Source organism: Hypanus sabinus, chromosome 24 (assembly GCF_030144855.1).
Source record: "Hypanus sabinus isolate sHypSab1 chromosome 24, sHypSab1.hap1, whole genome shotgun sequence".
In the NCBI taxonomy this organism is placed as follows: Eukaryota; Metazoa; Chordata; class Chondrichthyes; order Myliobatiformes; family Dasyatidae; genus Hypanus; species Hypanus sabinus.
Genome location: NC_082729.1, coordinates 27773442 through 27794422, shown reverse-complemented (window position 1 = coordinate 27794422; position 20981 = coordinate 27773442). Strand labels below are relative to the sequence as shown.

General features: G+C 46.3%; 1 protein-coding gene across 1 annotated transcript in view; it reads right to left on the bottom strand.

Moving 5' to 3' along the window:
• Window positions 1-6019: 6019 nt before the first annotated feature.
• The window catches only part of LOC132380722 (protein SET-like), a 19833-nt gene continuing 4871 nt past the window's right edge, over window positions 6020-20981 (bottom strand). The window contains exons 2-5 of the mRNA XM_059949712.1: window positions 20100-20279; window positions 19321-19406; window positions 15640-15746; window positions 6020-8788 (exon numbers count right to left, since the gene is read on the bottom strand). Coding sequence (XP_059805695.1) covers window positions 8685-8788; window positions 15640-15746; window positions 19321-19406; window positions 20100-20279 — 477 coding nt within the window. The 3' untranslated portion in view covers window positions 6020-8684. The remainder of the gene's footprint in view (window positions 8789-15639; window positions 15747-19320; window positions 19407-20099; window positions 20280-20981) is intronic.

Below are 20981 nucleotides of genomic sequence, written 5' to 3'. Positions count from 1 at the left end.
TGTACAGTTTGTCTTTTGCTCATTGGTTTCTCGTCCATCTCTGTCAGATGCGGTTTTACATCGGTTCTATTGTATTTCTTTCTTTTTACTGTGAATGCCTGCAAGAAAATGAATTTCAGGCTAGTATATGGTGACGTGTATGTCCTTTGATAATATTACTTTGAACTTGTGACATTGTGTAGAGGAGGAGGAGATCCTATTATTCAACACCATCACCCTCAGCTTTAAACTCATTGGCAGTCCGCTACTTACTATCTGTGGGAAGCATCCCACCTGAGTTTTTCCGCACTGTGTTTCCATAGTTGGCCTGGAAGAGGGAGGCTCCCATTTCTTCCTGCTATGGCTGCCCATCCTGGACTCACTGGGCTCCTTTCTCTCTACACGGCCCGATGGGTAGAGCTGTTCGCTCTCAGTGGCAGGCTCGATCCCACCCTCTGGCTTAGTGTACGCACCCCCTCCCTGTGACTATGTGGGATTTCTCTTGGTAAAGCAACCAATGTAATCAAAGACCCCACCCACCCAGTCATTCCCTCTTCTCCCCTCTCCCATCAAGGCCAGCTTCCAGCCCCATGTTATTGGAGCCTTGAATAAGATGGAATCTTGGCCTCATGCTCGACCTCATTAGGATCCGGCCCCTTATCATTTGCCTGCATTACACTTTCTCTGTAGCTGTTGCACTTCGTTCTGCATTGTTATTTTACCTCACTGCACTGTGATCTGTATGAACAGTCTGCAAGTCTTCTCACTGTATCTTAGGACTTGTGTGCTTTCAGGCTTTTGTCTCTTCTGCCTGGTGGGAGAGCCGAGATGATCAAATACCCAAGGTAGGTGGGATCTTTGAGTATACTGGCTGCTTTACTGAGGCAGTGAGAAGTGCAGACAGAGTCCATGAGGTTGTGGCCACAGCCCTCTGTATTTTCTTGGTACACATGACAATAACAAGCAATTATCAGTTACTTCCCTGAGCCCATTGTTAGGGCAGGGAGTTAATTAGACCCCACTAGATGTTTGTGGAGCAAAGGTTGGGGGAGGGGGCACTGTTTTATTTAATTGGACTGACAGATGTGAGGGGAAATTAGGTCAAGGAATAGACTGGGCCAGTATAGGTTTGATGGGGCAAGTAAAGTTTTCCCAAAATACATTTATGTCAACATATACAAACCCTGAGATTCATCTTCTGGTGGGCGTCCTCAATAAATCCAATAACAATAGAATCAATAAAAGACTACAATCAACAGGGCAGCACAGAGTGCATAAAATACAATAAACCATGCAAAGAATAACAATAATTAGAAACAAATAAGCAAAAAATGTCAAAAACATGTGGCAAAGAGTCCTTGAAAGTCAATGATGGGGCAAGTGAAGTTATCCCCTTTGGGTCAAGAGCCTGATAGTTCAGGGGTAATACCTGTTCCTGAACATGGTGGTGTGAGTCCTGAGGCTCATATATCTTCTTCCTGATGGCAGCAGTGAGAAGACCTGGGTGGTGAGGGTTCTGATGATGAATGCTGATTTCCTGTGACAGTGCCCTGCGTAGATGTGCTCAGTGGTGGGGAGTGATGGACTAGACTGTCTCCATTACTTTTTGTAGGATTTTCCATTCGGGCCATTGGTGTTTCCACACCAGGCTGTGATGCAACCAGTCAATATATTCTCCACTGCACACCTATAGAGGTTTGTTGAAGTCATGCCAAATCTTAGCAAAATCCACAGGAAGTAGAAGCTAGTTAATAATCAGTCTCTTGCTGACATTGAGTGGACACTGTTGTTCAGTCAGATTTTCAACCTCCCTCCACCTTTGATTTGGCCTATGACAGTGGTGACGTCAGCAAATGTAAACATGGTTCTGGAGCTGTGCTTAGCCAAGCTCCTGGGTAAAGTGAGCAGGGCAGGGGGGCCCTTTTGTGCTGATGGAGATTGTGGAGGAGATGTTGCAAATTTGAACTAACTAGGGTCTTCAAGTAAGGAAAACGAGGATCCAATTGCAGCCAAGGTCTTGTAGCTTATTGATCAGCTTTGAGGAATGATGGTATTGAATGGCAAACTATAGTCAATAAAGAACATCCTGATGTCCTTGAAGAGCCAATGAGAAGGCATCTGCTGTGGACCTCTTGTGCTGGAACACAAATTGGAGTGGATCCAAGTCATTTTTCAGGCAGGAGTTGATACATTTCATCAACAACCTCTCAAAACACTCCATCACAGTGGATGCAAGTGCTAATGGGGGATAGTCATTGAGACAGGCCACCACATCTTCTTAGGCACCGGTATAATTGAAGCCTGCTTAAAACAGATGGGTAGCTCAGGCTGCTGAAACCAGAGGTCAACAATCTCAGTAAACACTCCAGCCAGTTGATCAGCACAAGTCTTTAGTACTCAGCCAGGGTACTCCACTTGGCCAGATGACTTCTGTGGGTTCACTCCTCATAAGAATGCTCTTACTTCTGCCCCAGAGAAATCACAGGATCATCAGGAGCCCTGGGAGTTAGTGATGGTTCCTCTACGTTTTGACAGTCAAAGCGAGCATAGAAGTCATTGAGCTCAGCTGGAAGCAAAGACTTGTTGCTTTAGCATTCAAGCCCTGCCACAACTGTCAAGCATCCTTCATTGATCCGAATTTAGTCGGAATTGCCACTTTGCCCATGAGGCGGCTTTCCAGAGATCATACATATAACATATAACAATCACAGCACGGAAAAACCTGGACTTCTCGTTGCTTTCTTGGTCACCAAACTTGAATGTCCCTGGCCAGGCCTTCAGCAGATTGCCAATCTCATGGTTCATCCAGGGTTTCTGGTTGGGGAAGGTCTGAATGATTTTGTGGGAACACACTCATTTACGACTGTTTTTATGTACTCATTCAGATCCCCCGACGAGTCCTTGAACATTCCCAATCCACCAGCTCGAGGCAATCTGGTAGCCCCTCCCCTGTGCATGTGGGAGCACATGGAAATACGCACACTCCCACCAATAACCAACGCACTCCGATACCTTTGCAACAGTGTGCATGAAATGTTTTGAGAGCAACGCCCTGGTTCTGGCCCACAACACCCCCACCACCAGGTTAAGATTAGCTTTATTTGTCACATGTACATCCAAGCTTATGGCGAAATGTGTCATTAGACCCATGACCAGCACAATCCAACGATTGTCAGCACACGTGTCACCACACTTCTGGTGCCAAAATAGCATTCCCGCAACACACACAAACTCTGATGTATGTGTTTGGGATGTGGGAGGAAACCACAGGGTCACAGGGAAACGTGCAAACTTCTCAAAGACATTGACAGGAATTGAACCCAGGTCACTGGTGTTGTGATGGCCGCTATGATGGAAAGACAGCTGAATACACTTTGAGTAGTTTTGCATCTTTAACTTACCTTCTCCGTTTAACTTCACCATTGCTAGATCCAAATGCACCTTCCCTGCTCATTGCACTTTTCCCAAACTCTCAGGACACCAATTACCTTTGATCTTTAGCCTGCCAGCAAGGGAATTGTGATAACAGCATGTATTCAGAGTAGTACAGCTGGATGCAGACCCTTCAGCCCAACCAGTCTATGCTGGCCACCCAGATAGTCCCAATTACCGGCGTTCAGCCCTTATTCCTTAAAGCCCCTCCCCACCATGTAGCTGTCCAAGTGCTTCTTAGATGTCACTATCGTACCTGCCTCATTCCATATCCTCACCACCCACTGGGTGAAAACAGTTGCCCCTTTGAGTCCCTTTCCAATCATTCCCCTCTCACCCTAAGTTTAGACTCTCATACCCTGAGGTAAGGACTGTTACTGTCTACCTCAGAGGTTGTCACAGACCAATACCATTCAGTGGACCCCAGAACCTACCTATGCTTCTCAAAAATTAAGAACAAGATCACCCCTCATCCTCCTGTGTTCCATGGAGTAAAGGCCCAGCCTAGCCACTTGCCGAAGGTCCCTCCCACAATCTCTGACTGACTACCATCAGTAAAGAGGTACTGGAGCATCAGGACTGAGACTGCCAGATTGGGCAAGCTTCTTCCCCTGAGCTGTGACTCTTAACAAATACCCTGCCAGCAGCAAGGTCTTGTCACTAGGACAGAGAGATGTTACCTCTGCCACACATTAGATACACTTTGAATTCTATTTTATCACCTTATCTGTGGTATCATTTTGTTTTATGTGCTGTGTGTGCGATTTGCACACTGTCACGTGAAGGAAGTTTTGTTTGGTTACATGTATCTATAGTCAACAGACAATAAACTTGAACTATCCCTATAACTCGGGTCCTTTCGTCCTGGAAACATCCCTGCAGATTTTTCTTGCCCTGTCAGGGCACAATCCAAAGTGCTGCCTCACCATTTTGTTCAACATCCAATTCCAACAATGGTCAGCACACTAGATGACTTTTCTACCACCCAGTCTACCCATAACATCTCTCTCCTTTTTCCATTCTGGCCCTCCTCTAACCTTTTCTCTTCACCTCACCTGCCTATTACCTCCCTGTGGTGTCCCTCCATCCCCTTTCTCCCATGGTCCACTCTCCTCTCTTCAACAGTCCTTACTTTTCCACCTATTCACTGACCTTACCCCAGCTGCTTCACCTACCACCGGCTGGTTTGTACTCACCCCTCTCCATCACCTTATTTGGGCTTCCTCCTCCTTTCTAGTCCTGAAGGGTCTCAGCTCGATTTTTTATTCATTTCCATAGATGTCCCTGACCTGCTGAGTTCCTCCAGCATTTTGTGTTACTGTAGACTTCTATTCCCAGATGCCTCAGTTCTATTATACTCCCTAGTGCCTTATCATTCACAGCACAAGCCCTACCCTGGCTTGACTTTCCAAAAGCACCATCCACACTGAAATCCACTGGCCATGCCTCCTAACTGAAAAAGACCACCCACCCCCATAATCCGTACTGATCAAGCCTCGTGTTCACACCCAAAACACTTTATAACCAATGAATAACAAGGGACCTTACCCTGACCTTTTAGAGAAGCTTGGATAAGTAGTGAACATGGATGGCAGCAGCAAGGAGGGGTGTGGTCCATGTGTGGGATGTGGGAACCAGAGTTCCAGTTCATCTGAAGGGCCTGTTTCTGTACTGGCTTCCAAGAACTGGGAAGGTATGGCAGCACAGTGGCTAGTGTAATGCCATTACAGTGCCAAGGACCCAGGTTCAATTCCTGCCACTGTCTGTAAGGAGTTTGTACACTCTTTCTGTGACTGTATGGGGTTCCTCCCACATTCCAAAGGTGTACAGCTTAATGGGTCACATGGGTGTAACATGGGCTCATTGGGCCTGTTACCATGTTGCATATCTCAATGAAAATTAAACAACCTTCAACCATTACCCTCTGCTTCCTACCTCTGAGCAGACTTTGAATCCAGGTAATCCCTGGAATGCAAGGGACCTAACTTTTCAGACCTTGTCCATGACAACATGCACTGCCCTATCCTCACCTACCTTCAAAAGCACAACCCATTCGACTCTTGATCACAGGTTTATTCTAATGCTCAGCATTCCCTCCAGTAACTTCCCCACTACTGATGTCAGGCTGACCAGCCTGTAGTTCCCTGCCTTCCCCTTCCTACCTTCCTTAAACAAAACATTAGCCATCTTCCAATCTTTGGGAACTTTATCGGTGGCTAACCACAAAGTCAACATCTCTGCAATCCCTTCTCTAGCCTACCACGAAGTCCAAGGATGTACATGGCCAGGCCCTAGGGATTTATCACAAATATTCACTTCCTTGTAATACAAATACCTTCTGAACCAGCATCACATTTTCCTTACCTCTTGAGCAACCACAATTTTGTCCCCTCAGTAAATGGCATTCAGATCCCAAAATCCGTAAGATGTAGATGCAGCATTCGGCCCTTTGACCCATTGAGTCTGCTCTGATTTATTATTCCCCTCAACCACATTCTCCCTGTAACCTTTGATGCCCTCACTAATGAAGGAGAGTGGGGGGGGGGGGAGGGTGTAAGGGCAGGGTGGAAGAAATCGTTACAGAATCACTGAGATCATGGCAAGTACATAAAGACAAACAGATTTATTGGCCAAAGATAGGAACTCACATAGTGCTTGTGACTCTTAGTAATTTTGCGCCTCCAAAAAAAAATACATTTTGGATTTCAATGCTGAACTACACAATATTAATTACAACATAAAAACTGCTTTCCTTAAAAATTTTAAAGAACAAGGACAGGTGGCAGGCAGGGAAGGGGATGGGGGGGAACAACCCCTTCCCTTGCGTGAAGCAGGACTTATTCGAAGGACTGTCTAATAAAAAAATATTGCAGCGGTAAGTTGACGTCTCTCAACGCTTTGCGTGGTGGGGGGACGGAGAAAGGAAGCAGGTGTTTGGGAGTACAATGCAGAGAGGTGTCGTCACGCTTCAGTGGCAAGAATGCACGGACTCCTCCTCTCTGCATGGAAGCCCAACGCTGATGCATTGCTCGCCTCAGAAGGGTCGGAGTTATTGCTGCACACAGAGGCTGATCAGAAGATTACACGCTTGCGCACACACACACATACATACACACACACACCTGAATTTTGAAAGCCCCACGCCTCTAACCAGGCAGGCTGAGGAAGGGTTTGACAGTGGAGAGAACTGGGAAAGTGCCTTGCAATGTCCCAGATCCCCACTGCTGGGGCAAATGCGTAGGAGGAGCAGGTTTCCTCGAAAATTTTAAAGATCAAGAACATGGGACAGACAGGGAAAGAGGGGAGACCTCAGTGAAACCTAATCGAATGGTGGAGAGGATGTTTCCTAGGGTGGGGCAGTCTATGACCAGAGGACACAGCCTCAGAATAGAGGGACGTCCTTTTATAATGGAGATGACAAATTTCTTCAGCCAGAGAGGGGAGAATCTGTGGAATTCATTGCCACAGGCGGTTGTGGAGGCCAAGTCTTTGGGTGTATTTAAGGCAGAGGTTGATAGATTCTTGATTTGTCAGGGCATGAAGGGTTATGGGGTGGAAAGGCAGGAGATTTGGGACTGAGAGGGATCAGCCATGATGAAATGACAGAGCATACTTGATGGGCCAAATGGCCTAATTCTGCTCATAGCAAATTTTATTTACTTATTTAGGGACTGCCGCGGAACAGGCCTTATAAGCTGCGCTAGCCAGAAACCCCGATTAAACCCTAACCTAATCGGGACAATTTACAATGACCAATTAACCTACCTGGTACATCTTTGAACTGTGGGAGGAAACTAGAGCACCCAGTGAGAACCCACATCGTTTCACTGGGAGGACGTACACAGACTCCTTAGAGGATACTGGGATTGAACTCAGAACTCCGACGCCCCAAGCTAACAGCAACACTACTTGGCGTTTGGTATCCATCTGACTGCTCAGCCGCAGGCCACGGCAGGGAGAGCAGAGTATTGCTTCCACAGGGGAGATATATCAGCAAGGTGGGGGGGGGGGGGGAAGGGTGAGTTAGGGACGACCACTGACAGGACAAGGTCACAGCCAGAATCTCCAGAGTCTAGATGAAAAAAATTGAGGTGCTTCTCTTCCAACCTACATCTGGCCTCATTACACCAGTGGTACATGGAACGGAAAAGATTAGAGGGATATCAGCCAAGTGCAGGCAAATGGGGGGTAGCTGAGGAAGGTAGGATGGGCCAGAAAATGGGGACACTTGACACTGGAAATCTTGAACACACACACACAATGCTGAAGGAACTCAGGTGGTCAGACAACATCAGTGGAGGGGAGCACACAACCAACGTTTTTTGGGCCAAGAGCCGCTGTCAGGACTAGTGGAGAAAGGGGCAGAAGCCAGAATAAAAAAAAGTTATGGAAGGTTCTTTCCCACTTCCTTTCCAGCCCTGATAAAGGTTTTCAGCCCAGTCTGTTTATTCCCATCCATAGGTGCTGTGTGTTCCTGTGAGTGCTAGGCTGGATGATGAGCCGGGATTACACTGTCTGAAGCTGATGTCAAAGGGCTGGGATTTTCTTCCTCTCTCAGACAAAAAAAATCATTCACCCCACCTGCCCATGCTGTGCCTTGGAACCCCTTTCTTCACCTGTAATCCCACTCTCCCAATGGGGAAAGCTCCTAAATCAGATTCTAAAAATGTTTTATTCATACGGTGTGGAGTGGACCCTCCGGGCTACCTTGCCCCAGCAACCACTGACAAACCCGATTAACCCTAACCTAACCGTTGGACAATTTATAGTGATCAATTCACCTACCCAACATGCCCAACCCTAACCTAACCAGGGGACAATTTACATACGTCCAACATCCGCCCTAACCTAATGACAGGACAATTTACAATGACCAATTAAACTACCCAGTACATCCAACCCTAACCTAATCACGGGACAATTTACAAAGAGCTGCCCAGTATGTCGTTGGACTGTAGAAGGAAACTGGACCAGCTGGAGAAATCCACGGGGACTCCTTACGGAACCGCACTGGGATTGAACTCTGGAATGCCCCGAGTTGTATTAGCATTGCGTTAACATCTACAGTACTGTGGTGCCCAAAACTGCCACCACCCCCCACCCCGCCGTCCTGTTTGTGGAAAGGCCCATCGGACCAAAAGTCTACAGGTACCCCACACTCACTCATTCTCTCTCTCTCTTGCATACAGCAGCGAATGCACCCGTTTTACAAAGTTTGTTTTTGGAAGGGATTGTGTTTTGAGGAGGGAGAGCCAGGGAGAGGGAGGTTCTGTTTAGCCATCGCCACCTTCCTTCACTGCATCTTCCTTTCCCTCCACCTCGACACCCTCCTCCTCGCCTTCATTGATCTCCTCCACGTCCTCGTCATCCTCCGACCCTGAGGGAAGGGGGGAGAAGGGAGGAAACACAGTCAACATCGGCTGTCAAGAAGATTCAGAATCAGACTTTAATCGCCAAGTACCTGTGCACATACAAGGAACTTACTTCCGGCAGATGCTGTCTCTCTGCTCATAACAACAATAATGATAAATGAAAATATAGATTATACATACAGGTAGTGCAATCCAAGTAATAGTTAGCCGACAGTTAACCAGCAGTTAACTGTTCAGCAAAGTGACCGCAGTAGGGAAAAAACTTCTCCAGTGCCTATTAGTCTTAGTCTGGAGGGATCTGAAGCGCCTACCAGATGGAAGCAGTTCAAACAGTCCGTGCGCAGGATGGAAGGAGTCCTTTATGATGTTCCCCGCCCTCTTCTTCAACCTGGAAGAGTACAGGTCCACAATAGAGGGCAGGGAGGCTCCAATGATGCACTCGGCAGTCCTCACTGTGTGCTGTAGTCTGGTTCTATCCTGCTTGGTGGCGGCTCCAAACCACACAGTGATTTCATCGCCACCCAATGCAGAAGGTGGAACTCCCCGACATCACCCCACCCCAGGTTACTGGATATAGTGAAGGACCAGGGACTGGGCAACATCCCAAGCACCTACTGTGCTCCAGGAGTCGTGCCTTCAAGCTGAGCTGTTCCAGCACAGTTCCAATGAGAGCACTAGCAGCATTATCCAACAGCATCTCAAAAACAACTCCAGTGACTCGACTTTCATTAGCTGGTACTCCAGATACTAACAAACCTCCATAGATGAGCTGCTTGCCGTCTCTACAAGACACAAGTCAAGCATGTAACAGGACACTCCCCATTTGCCCGGGTCCATGCACTCCACATCTGCCACATTACCCCTCCACTGTCTACATCAGGAGTGTGATGGGACACTACCCACTTGCCCGGGGAGACTGTGGTTCCAAAAAACTTGAGAAGCTCAACTCCATCTGGGACAGAACAGCCAGAGGAGGAGATTTACCAGGATACCGTCTGGATTAGATAACCCATCTTACAAAGGAACGTTGGGTGAGCTATGGCTTTTTTCTTTGGAGCAGAGGATGACAAGTGACTTGACAGAGGTGTGTACTATAAGAGGCATAGAGTAGACAGTCACCCCGGAAGTGGCAATACCAGAGGCTCTTAGCTTCATCCCACCCCCTTTGGTCTTCTTGTATTTTGCATTTCCCCCTCCCCCTCCTACTTTCAAATCTCTTAGTATTTTTCTTTTCGGTTAGTCCTGACGAAGAGTCTCAGCCCGAAACATTGACAGTGCTTCTCCCATAGATGCTGCCTGGCCTGCTGTGTTCCACCAGCATTTTGTGTGTGTTGCTTGAATTTCCAGCACCTGCAGATTTCCTCGTGTTTGCAATACCAGAGGACATGCTTTTAAAGTGGGTGCAAGGTTTTTGGGTGGGTGGGTACTGAGAGATAGCTTTTTCTACAACACAGTATAGATAGGGTAAATGTAAGCAGGATCTTTCCACTGAGGTTGGGTGGGATTACAACTAGAGGTCATGGGTTAAGAGTGACAGATGAAATGTTTAAGGGGATCCTGAGATGAAACTCCTTCACTCAGACGACCATGAGAATGTGGATCCTCTCAAGAGTGTTGTGAGTATGGAATGAGCTGCCAGCATGTGAGGTCCATTTCAATGTTTGAGAATGGTGCATGTGAGGTCCGTTTCAATGTTTGAGAATGGTGCACGTGAGGTCCATTTCAATGTTTGAGAATGGTGCACGTGAGGTCCGTTTCAATGTTTGAGAATGGTGCACGTGAGGTCCATTTCAATGTTTGAGAATGGTGCACGTGAGGTCCGTTTCAATGTTTGAGAATGGTGCATGTGAGGTCCGTTTCAATGTTTGAGAAGTTTGGATAAGTACATTGATGGTGCAGGTTAATGGGAGTAGGCAGTCTAAATAGTTAGACATGGACTAGATGGGCTGAAGGGCCTGTTTCTGCGCTGTACTTAGAGAATGTTAATGTTTGGAATGTACTGCCAGCAATGGTAATTGAGACTGATACATAAGGGACATTTGAGTGACTCAGATAGGTACACGGATGAAACAAAAATGAAGGGTTAGACTGTTGGTGGACAGGCACATTGTGGTCTGAAGGGTACATACTGTGCTCTGAAATTTTGTTGTGTTCTGCTTTAAATAAGTTTTAAATTAGACTTACTAATTTTAATACATCTGTAGCAATGAGTAAAATGGATTCACCACCCCTAGCTAAAGAGATTCCTTCTCACTGCTGTTCTAAAGGGAGGTCCTTCTATTACGAGGCTGTGCCCTCTGGTCCTAGACTCCCCCACTCTAGGAACCATCCTCTCCACATCCAGGACTTGCAACGTTCGATGGGTTTCAATGGGATCCTTTCCATCCTTCTGAACTCCAGCGAGTACACGCCCAGAGCCATTAAACACTCCTCACCCGTTAATAACCATATAACAATCACAGCATGGAAACAGGCCATCTCGGCCCTCCTAGTCCGTGCCGAACTCTTAATCTCACCTAGTCCCACCTACCCGCACTCAGCCCATAACCCTCCACTCCTTTCCTGTCCATATACCTATCCAATTTTAACTTAAATGACACAACTGAACTGGCCTCTACTACTTCTACAGGAAGCTCATTCCACACAGCTATCACTCTCTGAGTAAAGAAATACCCCCTCGTGTTTCCCTTAAACTTCTGCCCCCTAACTCTCAAATCATGTCCTCTCGTTTGAAACTCCCCTACTCTCAATGGAAACAGCCTATTCACGTCAACTCTATCTATCCCTCTCAAAATTTTAAATACCTCGATCAAATCCCCCCTCAACCTTCTACGCTCCAATGAATAGAGACCCAACTTGTTCAACCTTTCTCTGTAACTTAAGTGCTGAAACCCAGGTAACATCCTAGTAAATCGTCTCTGCACTCTCTCTAATTTATTGATATCTTTCCTATAATTCGGTGACCAGAACTGCACACAATATTCCAAATTTGGCCTTACCAATGCCTTGTACTCAACTTCTGTACTCAATGCTTTGATTTATAAAGGCCAGCGTTCCAAAAGCCCTCTTCACCACCCTATCTACATGAGACTCCACTTTCAGGGAACTATGCACAGTTATTCCTAGATCTCTCTGTTCTTCTGCATTCCTCAATGCCCTACCATTTACTCTGTATGTTCTATTTGGATTATTCCTGCCAAAATGTAGAACCTCACACTTCTCAGCATTAAACTCCATCTGCCAACGTTCAGCCCATTCTTCTAACTGGCATAAATCTCCCTGCAAGCTTTGAAAATCCACCTCATTATCCACAACACCTCCTACCTTAGTATCATCGGCATACTTACTAATCCAATTTACCACCCCATCATCCAGATCATTTATGTATATTACAAACAACATTGGGCCCAAAACAGATCCCTGAGGCACCCCGCTAGTCACCGGCCTCCATCCCGATAAACAATTATCCACCACTACTCTCTGGCATCTCCCATCTAGCCACTGTTGAATCCATTTTATTACTCCAGCATTAATACCTAACGACTGAACCTTCTTAACTAACCTTCCATGTGGAACTTTGTCAAAGGCTTTGCTGAAGTCCATATAGACTACATCCACTGCCTTACCCTCGTCAACATTCCTCGTAACTTCTTCAAAAAATTCAATAAGGTTTGTCAAACATGACCTTCCACGCACAAATCCATGCTGGCTACTCCTAATCAGATCCTGTCTATCCAGATAATTATAAATACTATCTCTAAGAATACTTTCCATTAATTTACCCACCACTGACGTCAAACTGACAGGTCTATAATTGCTAGGCTTACTTCTAGAACCCTTTTTAAACAATGGAACCACATGAGCAATACGCCAATCCTCTGGCACAATCCCCGTTTCTAATGACATCTTAAAGATCTCCGTCAGAGCCCCTGCTATTTCTACACAAACTTCCCTCAAGGTCCTGGGGAATATCCTGTCAGGACCCGGAGATTTATCCACTTTTAAATTTCTTAAAAGCCCCAGTACTTCCACCTCTTTAATTGTCATAGGTTCCATAACTTCCTTACTTGTTTCCCACACCTTACACAATTCAATATCCTTCTCCTTAGTGAATACCGAAGAGAAGAAATCGTTCAAAATCTCTCCCATCTCCCTCGGCTCCACACATAGCTGACCACTCTGATTCTCTAAGGGGCCAATTTTATCCCTCACTATCCTCTTGCTTTTAATATAACTATAGAAACCTTTCGGATTTACTTTCACCTTATTTGCCAAACCAACCTCGTATCTTCTTTTAGCTTTTCTAATCTCTTTCTTAAGATTCCTTTTACATTCTTTATATTCCTCGAGCAATTCCTTTACTCCATGCTGCCTATATCTATTGTAGACATCCCTCTTTTTCCGAACCAAATTTCTAATATCCCTGGAAAACCATGGTGCTTTCAAACCTTTAACCTTTCCTTTCAACCTAACAGGAACATAAAGATTCTGTACCCTCATAATTTCACCCTTAAATGACCTCCATTTCTCTATTACATCCTTCCCATATAACAACTTGACCCAATCCACTCTCTCTAAATCCCTTCGCATCTCCTCAAAGTTAGCTTTCCTCCAATCAAAAATCTCACTCTAGGTCCTGTCCTGTCCTTCTCCATAATTATATTGAAGCTAATGCTATTGTGATCACTGGACCCGAAGTGCTCCCCAACACATACATCTGTCAGCTGACCTATCGCATTCCCTAACAGGAGATCCAACACTGCCCCATCTCTAGTCGGTACTTCTATATATTGTTGCAAAAAACTATCCTGCACACATTTCACAAACTCTAAACCATCCAGCCCTTTTACAGAATGAGCTTCCCAGTCTACGTGTGGAAAATTAAAATCTCCCACAATCACCACCTTGTGTTTACTACAAATATCTGCTATCTCCTTACACATTTGCTCTTCCAACTCACGCTCCCCATTAGGTGGCCTATAATACACTCCTATCAGTGTTACTACACCTTTTCCTATTCCTCAATTCCACCCAAATAGCCTCCCTAGAGGAGCTCTCTAATCTATCCTTCCAAAGCACCGCCATAAGATTTTCTCGGACAAGCAATGCAACACCTCCTCCTCCTGCCCCTCCTACTCTATCACACCTGAAGCAACTAAATCCAGGAATATTTAGTTGCCAATCACACCCTTCCTGCAACCATGTTTCACTAATAGCTACAACATCATAATTCCAGGTATCAATCCACGCTTTAAGCTCATCCACCTTTCTTACAATGCTCCTAGCATTAAAATAGATACATTTAAGATACTCTCCACCTCCTCCTCTCTTTTCATCCCTAAGAATGCATTCAAATTTATTATCCTTTTCTTTCTTCTCCCCTACATCTTCGGGCTGAGCGCATCCCTTCTCCATCACCTACCTTTCCTCCCTCACACACTGTCTATTTACTTGCTCTACTGGTGAACTAACCTCCTCTCCCATAGTTTCCTCAAATTGATTCCCACCCCCCCCCCCCCCATCTTACTAGTTTAAAGTCTGCCCTGTAGCCCTTCCCAGGGCCATTCTCGCAAACTTCCTCTGAACCCTCTCCAATGCCGGCACATCCACCCTTAGATCCGGACCACGGTCTGACCAATGCCTTAACCTTTGCTTTTATATTCTAGTCCTCTGTGATAACACTCTGCATTCTTCCTTACTACATACTCAAGCTGCAGGTTAACCTTGCACCAGGGCTCCCAAGTCCCTTTGCACCTACAATTTCTGAATTTTCTCCCCACTTATGAAAATAGTCGATGCCCAATGATCAATTCAATCAGGAAGACAGCACTGCTAAACTTCATGAGTTTGAGGAGAACTGGTATGTCAGCAAAGACTCGTGCAAATTTCTGAAATGTACAGTGGAGAGCATTCTGACTGCTTGCATTACCATCTGCACAAGGCCACTGCACAAGGTGGGAATAGGCTGCACAGGGTTGTAGATTGAGCCAACTCCACCACAGACACAACCACCCCCTCCCCGCCAGAGGACATGGAAGATTTGATGCCTCAAGAAGGTGCACCCATCAGGAAGGACCCTCCATAGGGCACGCCATCTTTCAGTACAGGGGTCCGAAGAGTTTTTCTCTCTCCACATCAGATTTCTGAACAGCCCATGAACGCTACCAATTTCACATTATTTAATTTCTTACTGTATTTTACAGCAACTTTGCTGTTTTATTAATGCAAATATCTGATCAGCCAATCCTGTGGCAGCAATTTCATACATCAGACATGGTCAAGAGGCTCAGACCAGACATCAGAATGGGGAAGCAATGTGATCCAAGTGACTTAGACTGTGGATTGATTCTTGGTGCCAGATGGGGTGGTTTGAGTATCTCAGAAATTGCTGATCTCCTGGGATCTTCACACACAAGTCTCTAGAGTTTACAGAGAATGGTGTGAGAAACAAAAAGCACCCAGTGAGCGGCAGTTCTGTGGGTGAAAAACGTCTCGTTAATGCGAGAGGTCAGAGGAGAATGGCCAGACCGTTTAAAGCTGACGGGAAGGCCAAGGTAACACTAATAACCACACGTTACAATAGAGGTGTACAGAAGAGCATCTCTGAATGTACAACATATTGAACCTCCAAGTGGATGGACCACACCAGGTTCCATTCCTGAACCTAATAAAGTGGCCACTGAGTGTACGTTGTGATAAAAAAAAACAGATTCTGATTCATTCCTTCTACCAAAATCCATGATCACACACTTCTGCAGTTGTATAGCATCTGTGGTTGACCAGACAGTTGCAGCTTGCAGTGTGTTCATGGGGGAACTAGGTATTGGGGAAAGCCCAGTCAGTCAACAGATCTCACCTTCCACATCATCCTCCTCATCCTCGTTGTCCACAATCTCCTGGACGTCATCCTCATCGTCGTCCTCATCCACGATCACCACCGAGCCCTCCCCGTTCTCCTCATCGCTGTGGGAGGGAGATTTGCATTCAGGCAGTGATGGAAACAGGCCCTTCAGCCCCACTCGTCCATGGTGACCCAGACACCTCCCTGGGACTGTCCCACCTCCTTGTGCTGGGCATTAACCTTCCCGTCCAAGCACTTGTCTAAACATCTAGCTCAGGGGCAGCACTCTGAAAAAGACGCGAGCACCTATATTGCCAATAATCTTCTGAAAAAAATGCATTTGTGTGCCATGGTAATTTCGAACAGAGATTATCATTAATTAATGAATTAGTAACAAAAAATAAGATATCTTTAAAAAAGTACAGAAGATGAGTCCTTTTTCTTATTTACGTATATGCACTGTTGTAAAGCATCTTTGAAAAGCTACAAATTTTTTTTTGAATTGAAAAATAACAATTTAATAAGTTATTCTATTCAGCATTTTATTTGTCTGTAGATCTCAAAACACAAATTTATGTAAAAATGTTTCTTTAATTACATTATATACTCTAGTATTACATTTTGTTATTTAAATTTTTTTTCTAAATGTCTTGATAAGGTAGGCTTGCTGAATTAGCCTATAGGATTTGTTTTGTTAACATTTCTTTCTCGAGAGCGGGTCAAGAACAAAGAAGTCATTTTCGAGAGTGCGGGATTGAAGGAGAAAGACAAAGGAGAATGGAAACAGACAACGAACATAGTGGAAGAACGCTTACAGAACCAGATTTGGAAGGACAGATACAAGTGTCAGAAAAATCTCATGCAGACAACTTTCAGTTAGCCATCTAGCACATGACATCGGAGGAAGTTCGACGCCTTAAACTTGGACCTTACGACGTCACAAAGACACTACATGCTTTATTTAAAAGCCTGCTTGGACTATTTCATCAGTGCAGAACCATTTTGGTACCGTGAGTAAATGAAGTGAAGCAAATTGGATTGATTACGCAACTTGGAGCTCTGACAATTTTGTGCATGTCATAGACCAATATATATTTGATAAGCCCTTTGTATTAAATAGCATTATTTTCTTTTCATACTTAAAAATATCTTGTCAATACAATTTTGGTGCAAGTTTTTAACTGGTGCACCTAGCCAGCCAAATGTTGTTTAATCCACACTGATATCCGTATTCTGGCCAGGGGGAGAAACAGAAGCTCAGGACAGCTACTCTGGTAGAGTTTCTTCTGCACGAAAAACACTTAAACCTGCCCTGCCGGACATTACGATCACAAGGAAGGGAATCCTATAAAAGGTTTAGAGCTTCGAGTTCTTCAGAGTGAAGATCACAATAGTCTGTTCTGGCCCAAACACAGACGACATAGACAAGGAAGCTCTCTGCGATCAGCGTAACACTATCGCGGCAACAGCAACTGGGGTTCAATCGGCACTGCTATCTATAAGGATTTTGTACTCTCCCCGTGACTGCGTGGGTTTCCTCTGGGTGTTCTGGTAAACTCCCACATTCCAAAGATGTACAGGGCAAGTTAATTAGGTATAATTGGGCAGTATGGGCTCATGGCCAGAAGGGTCTGTTACAGTACCTCATATCTAAATAAAAAATATAGAAATACCCGTACTTCCTCAGGAAGCTAACACAATTTGGCATGACCTCTGGCTCTCTAATAAATGTGCTACACAAAACATCCAATCTAGATGAATCATGGTTGGGTTTTGCAACCATGCTACCTATAACCAAAGAAACCGTAGATAGCATTGTTTACAGCTCAGCATCATAGACACCAGCTTTCCTCCCACGGTCTCTGGCTTCTCTTCCCTGTGCCTCAGTAATGCAGCCAGGTTCAAAGACCCAACCACCCACCCCAGACATTCTCCCACCGGGCAGAAGACACAAAACCCTGAAAGCACGTACGCCGGGCTCAAGGACAGTTTGGAAAAATTACTAAATGGTCGCTCAATACTCTTGACTTAACAACCAACCTTAAACCTTACTGTTTACCTACAAAACACTTCTCTCAAACTAACATGTTATTCTGCATTCTGCTATTGTTATCCTGAGGTGATGGAATTATCTGTATGGATGGCAGTAAAACAGTTTTTCACTGTACACGTGACAAGTTACCCTAAAGGCACGAGTTAATTCCAGTAGTGGGAGAGTCAGAAGGGAGAGGACGGTTACTGGATTGAGGAGCAACTTTTACATCTTGCAAATTGTTACCTGCATTCAGTGGCCCCTTAATGAGGTACACCTGCTCGTGAATGCAAACATCTGATCAGCCAATCACGTGGCAACAACTCAATGCATGCAGACACGGTCAAGACCTAACATCAGAATGGGGCAGAAATGTTATGCAAGTGACTCTGACTGTGGAATCATTGTTTATGCCAGAGGGAGTAGCTTGAGAATCCCAGAAACTGCTGATCTCCTGGGACTTCCACACACAACAGTCTCCAGAGCAGGAGTTCCCAACTCAGGGTCTAGAGAGTCAGAGAACTCTTGCTTAATGGTATTGGTCTGTGGCATAAAAAGGTTGGGAAAACCCGGTCTAGAGTTTACAGAGAATTACAGAATTGTAAAGTACAATAAACATCCAATGGGTAGCAGTTCTGTAGGTGAAAGCACCTCGTGAATGACAGAGGTCAAAGGAGAATGGTCAGACTGGTTCAAGGTAACAGCAGCATGACAGAAACTCAAATAACCACACATTACAACAGCAATGTGCAGAAGAGCGTCTTTGAACGTAAAACACTGAACCTTGAAAGTGGATGGGCTACAGCAGCAGGAGACCACCAACATACACTGAGTGACCACCTCTTTAGGTGCAGGGGGTATGTAATAAAGTGGCCACTGAGATACAGTGACAAACCTTCTGGCCACCCGCCATCCAGACAGATCCCTCCGTTAGCACGTAGAGATTGTAGAAAGGGAAGAAATGACAATCCAGAATAACGTGATACAGGTACGGAGAAAGTGCAGTTCAGAGAATAAGGTGCAAGACACGGCAAGATAGAGTGTGAGTTTTTGTATCTTCAGTCCGACATGGGGGGGGGGGGGAAGAAGAGAGAGTGTCCGGAATGGGTGGGGACTTTGGTTAGGTCAGCTGTTTTTCCCTAAACAGTGGGAAGTGTGGACAAAAGGGGATGCTGGAATTTCGTCTCTAATCCACCAGTGGTGGATGATGGGTCTGAGGCAGATGAGATTTTGAAGGGTCAGAGAACTGGAGACAGCACTATATAGCATGGATACAGGTTCTTCAGTCCATTGAGTCACAGTGCCCAATCAGCAAGTCCCAATTTCCAGTGCTCAGTCTGTATCTCACCAAGTCCCACATCTCCATGTGCCTATCTCTTCTTTTTATAAAGGCACTACTGTACCCTCTTACATCACTTCACTTAGCAGCTTCCATACGTGCACCAGCCTCTGTGTGAAAATGTTACCCGTCAGGTCACTTTTCAATCTTTCCCCACTCATCATGAAACAATTCCCCCCCCCCCCCCCCCCCTCGCCTGAAGGTAAAGACTCTCAATTTTAGATAGTTCGACAAGCTTTCCCCCGGAGACGAGACCCAGTGGTAGCTCAGCTGTGGGTAAGGAGGTGGCGAGCAGACCCGTGGGAGGCAAACCCTGCACTCTCACCTGTCATCCAGGCCGTTTTCCCCACTCTCGCTCTCCGCAATCAGGAAATACTGGAGCGGGTTCGGCCACATATCGTCCTTCAGCACCTGGAGAAGAGAGAGAAGCAACTGGGCAGACAGCACAGACACTAGGCATATTGACAGCAGCTCTGGGCCCTGTAGCTTAGTCCGAGAGAGGGTCCAGAGGAGGGTCACAAGAATAATCCTTGGAAGAAAATAGTTAACCTACACGGAGTGTGTCTGAACCTAGACTCGAGGTTAGAAGAATGGGGTGGGGGTGGGGGGGAATCTCATCCACTCGAGTGTCAACGGCAACACTGGCTTCCCTATGAGTAAGTGCGACAATCACCATCCCATCACGCACTCCCGAAGTGAGACACAAGGTAAAACCCATCACACACTCTCTGGGTCGGACACAAAGAGAAGCTCTCTCCATAACATCCCATCATACACTCCCTGGATCAGTCCCTTTAAGACCTATCAAATATTTTACAGCTTAGAAGAGCAGAGCAAACCAGATGTGCTGAATTGCCACATTCAGCTCTCATATCTCAGCACTTTGTAGAACAGGGCTCTATCTGGGCAGACAGCACAACTAGGGAGGATGCCATCAGGATGCACAGTAGATTACAACCACCCCCCACCGCTGGATCAGATACACAAAGAGGAAGGTTTAAAACTGCGCTGCCCACTACACTCTGTAAAGTAACACATCGCTCTCCAAAACCAACCACCCCCCCCCCCCCCCCCCCCCCCATTCAAGAGGGTGTGAGGACGTACCTCTGCGATTTCGTCAGTGGTGGGGTTACGGTGCTCGGTGAACCAGGAGAAGAAACTGCGGTGTCCGCGCTTCCTGCCCTTCTCGCCGAGTCCCCGGTTCAGCGAGATCAGGTCCATCCCCTTCTTCCACTTGATAGGAGTCGACTGCGACACTGGCTTCCCTGTGAGCAGAGTGAGACATTGGGGTCAGGACTGTCACTGCCCCATCACACACTCCCAGAGTCAGACACACAAGGCGAAAATCCCTTTAGACCGTCCCATCACACACCCCCAGGGTCAGACACAGTGAATCTCCCTCCACACCGTCCCATCACACTCTCCCGGGGTCAGACACAGAGTGAATCTGCCTCCACACCGTCCCATCACACACTCCCGGGGTCAGACACAGAGTGAAACTCCCTCCACACTGTCCCATCACACTCTCCCGGGGTCAGACACAGAGTGAAGCTCCCTCCACACCGTCCCATCACACACTCCCGGGGTCAGACACAGAGTGAAGCTCCCTCCACACCGTCCCATCACACTCTCCCGGGGTCAGACACAGAGTGAAACTCCCTCCACACTGTCCCATCACACTCTCCCGGGGTCAGACACAGAGTGAAGCTCCCTCCACACCGTCCCATCACACACTCCCGGAGTCAGACACAGAGTGAAGCTCCCCCCACACCGTCCCATCACACACTCCCGGGGTCAGACACAGAGTGAAACCCCCTCCACACCGTCCCATCACACACTCCCGCGGTCAGAGACTGAATCTCCCTCCACACCGTCCCATCACACACTCCCGGGGTCAGACACAGAGTGAATCTCTCTCCACACCATCCCATCACACACTCCTGGTGTCAGACACAGAGTGAAGCTCCCCCCACACCGTCCCATCAC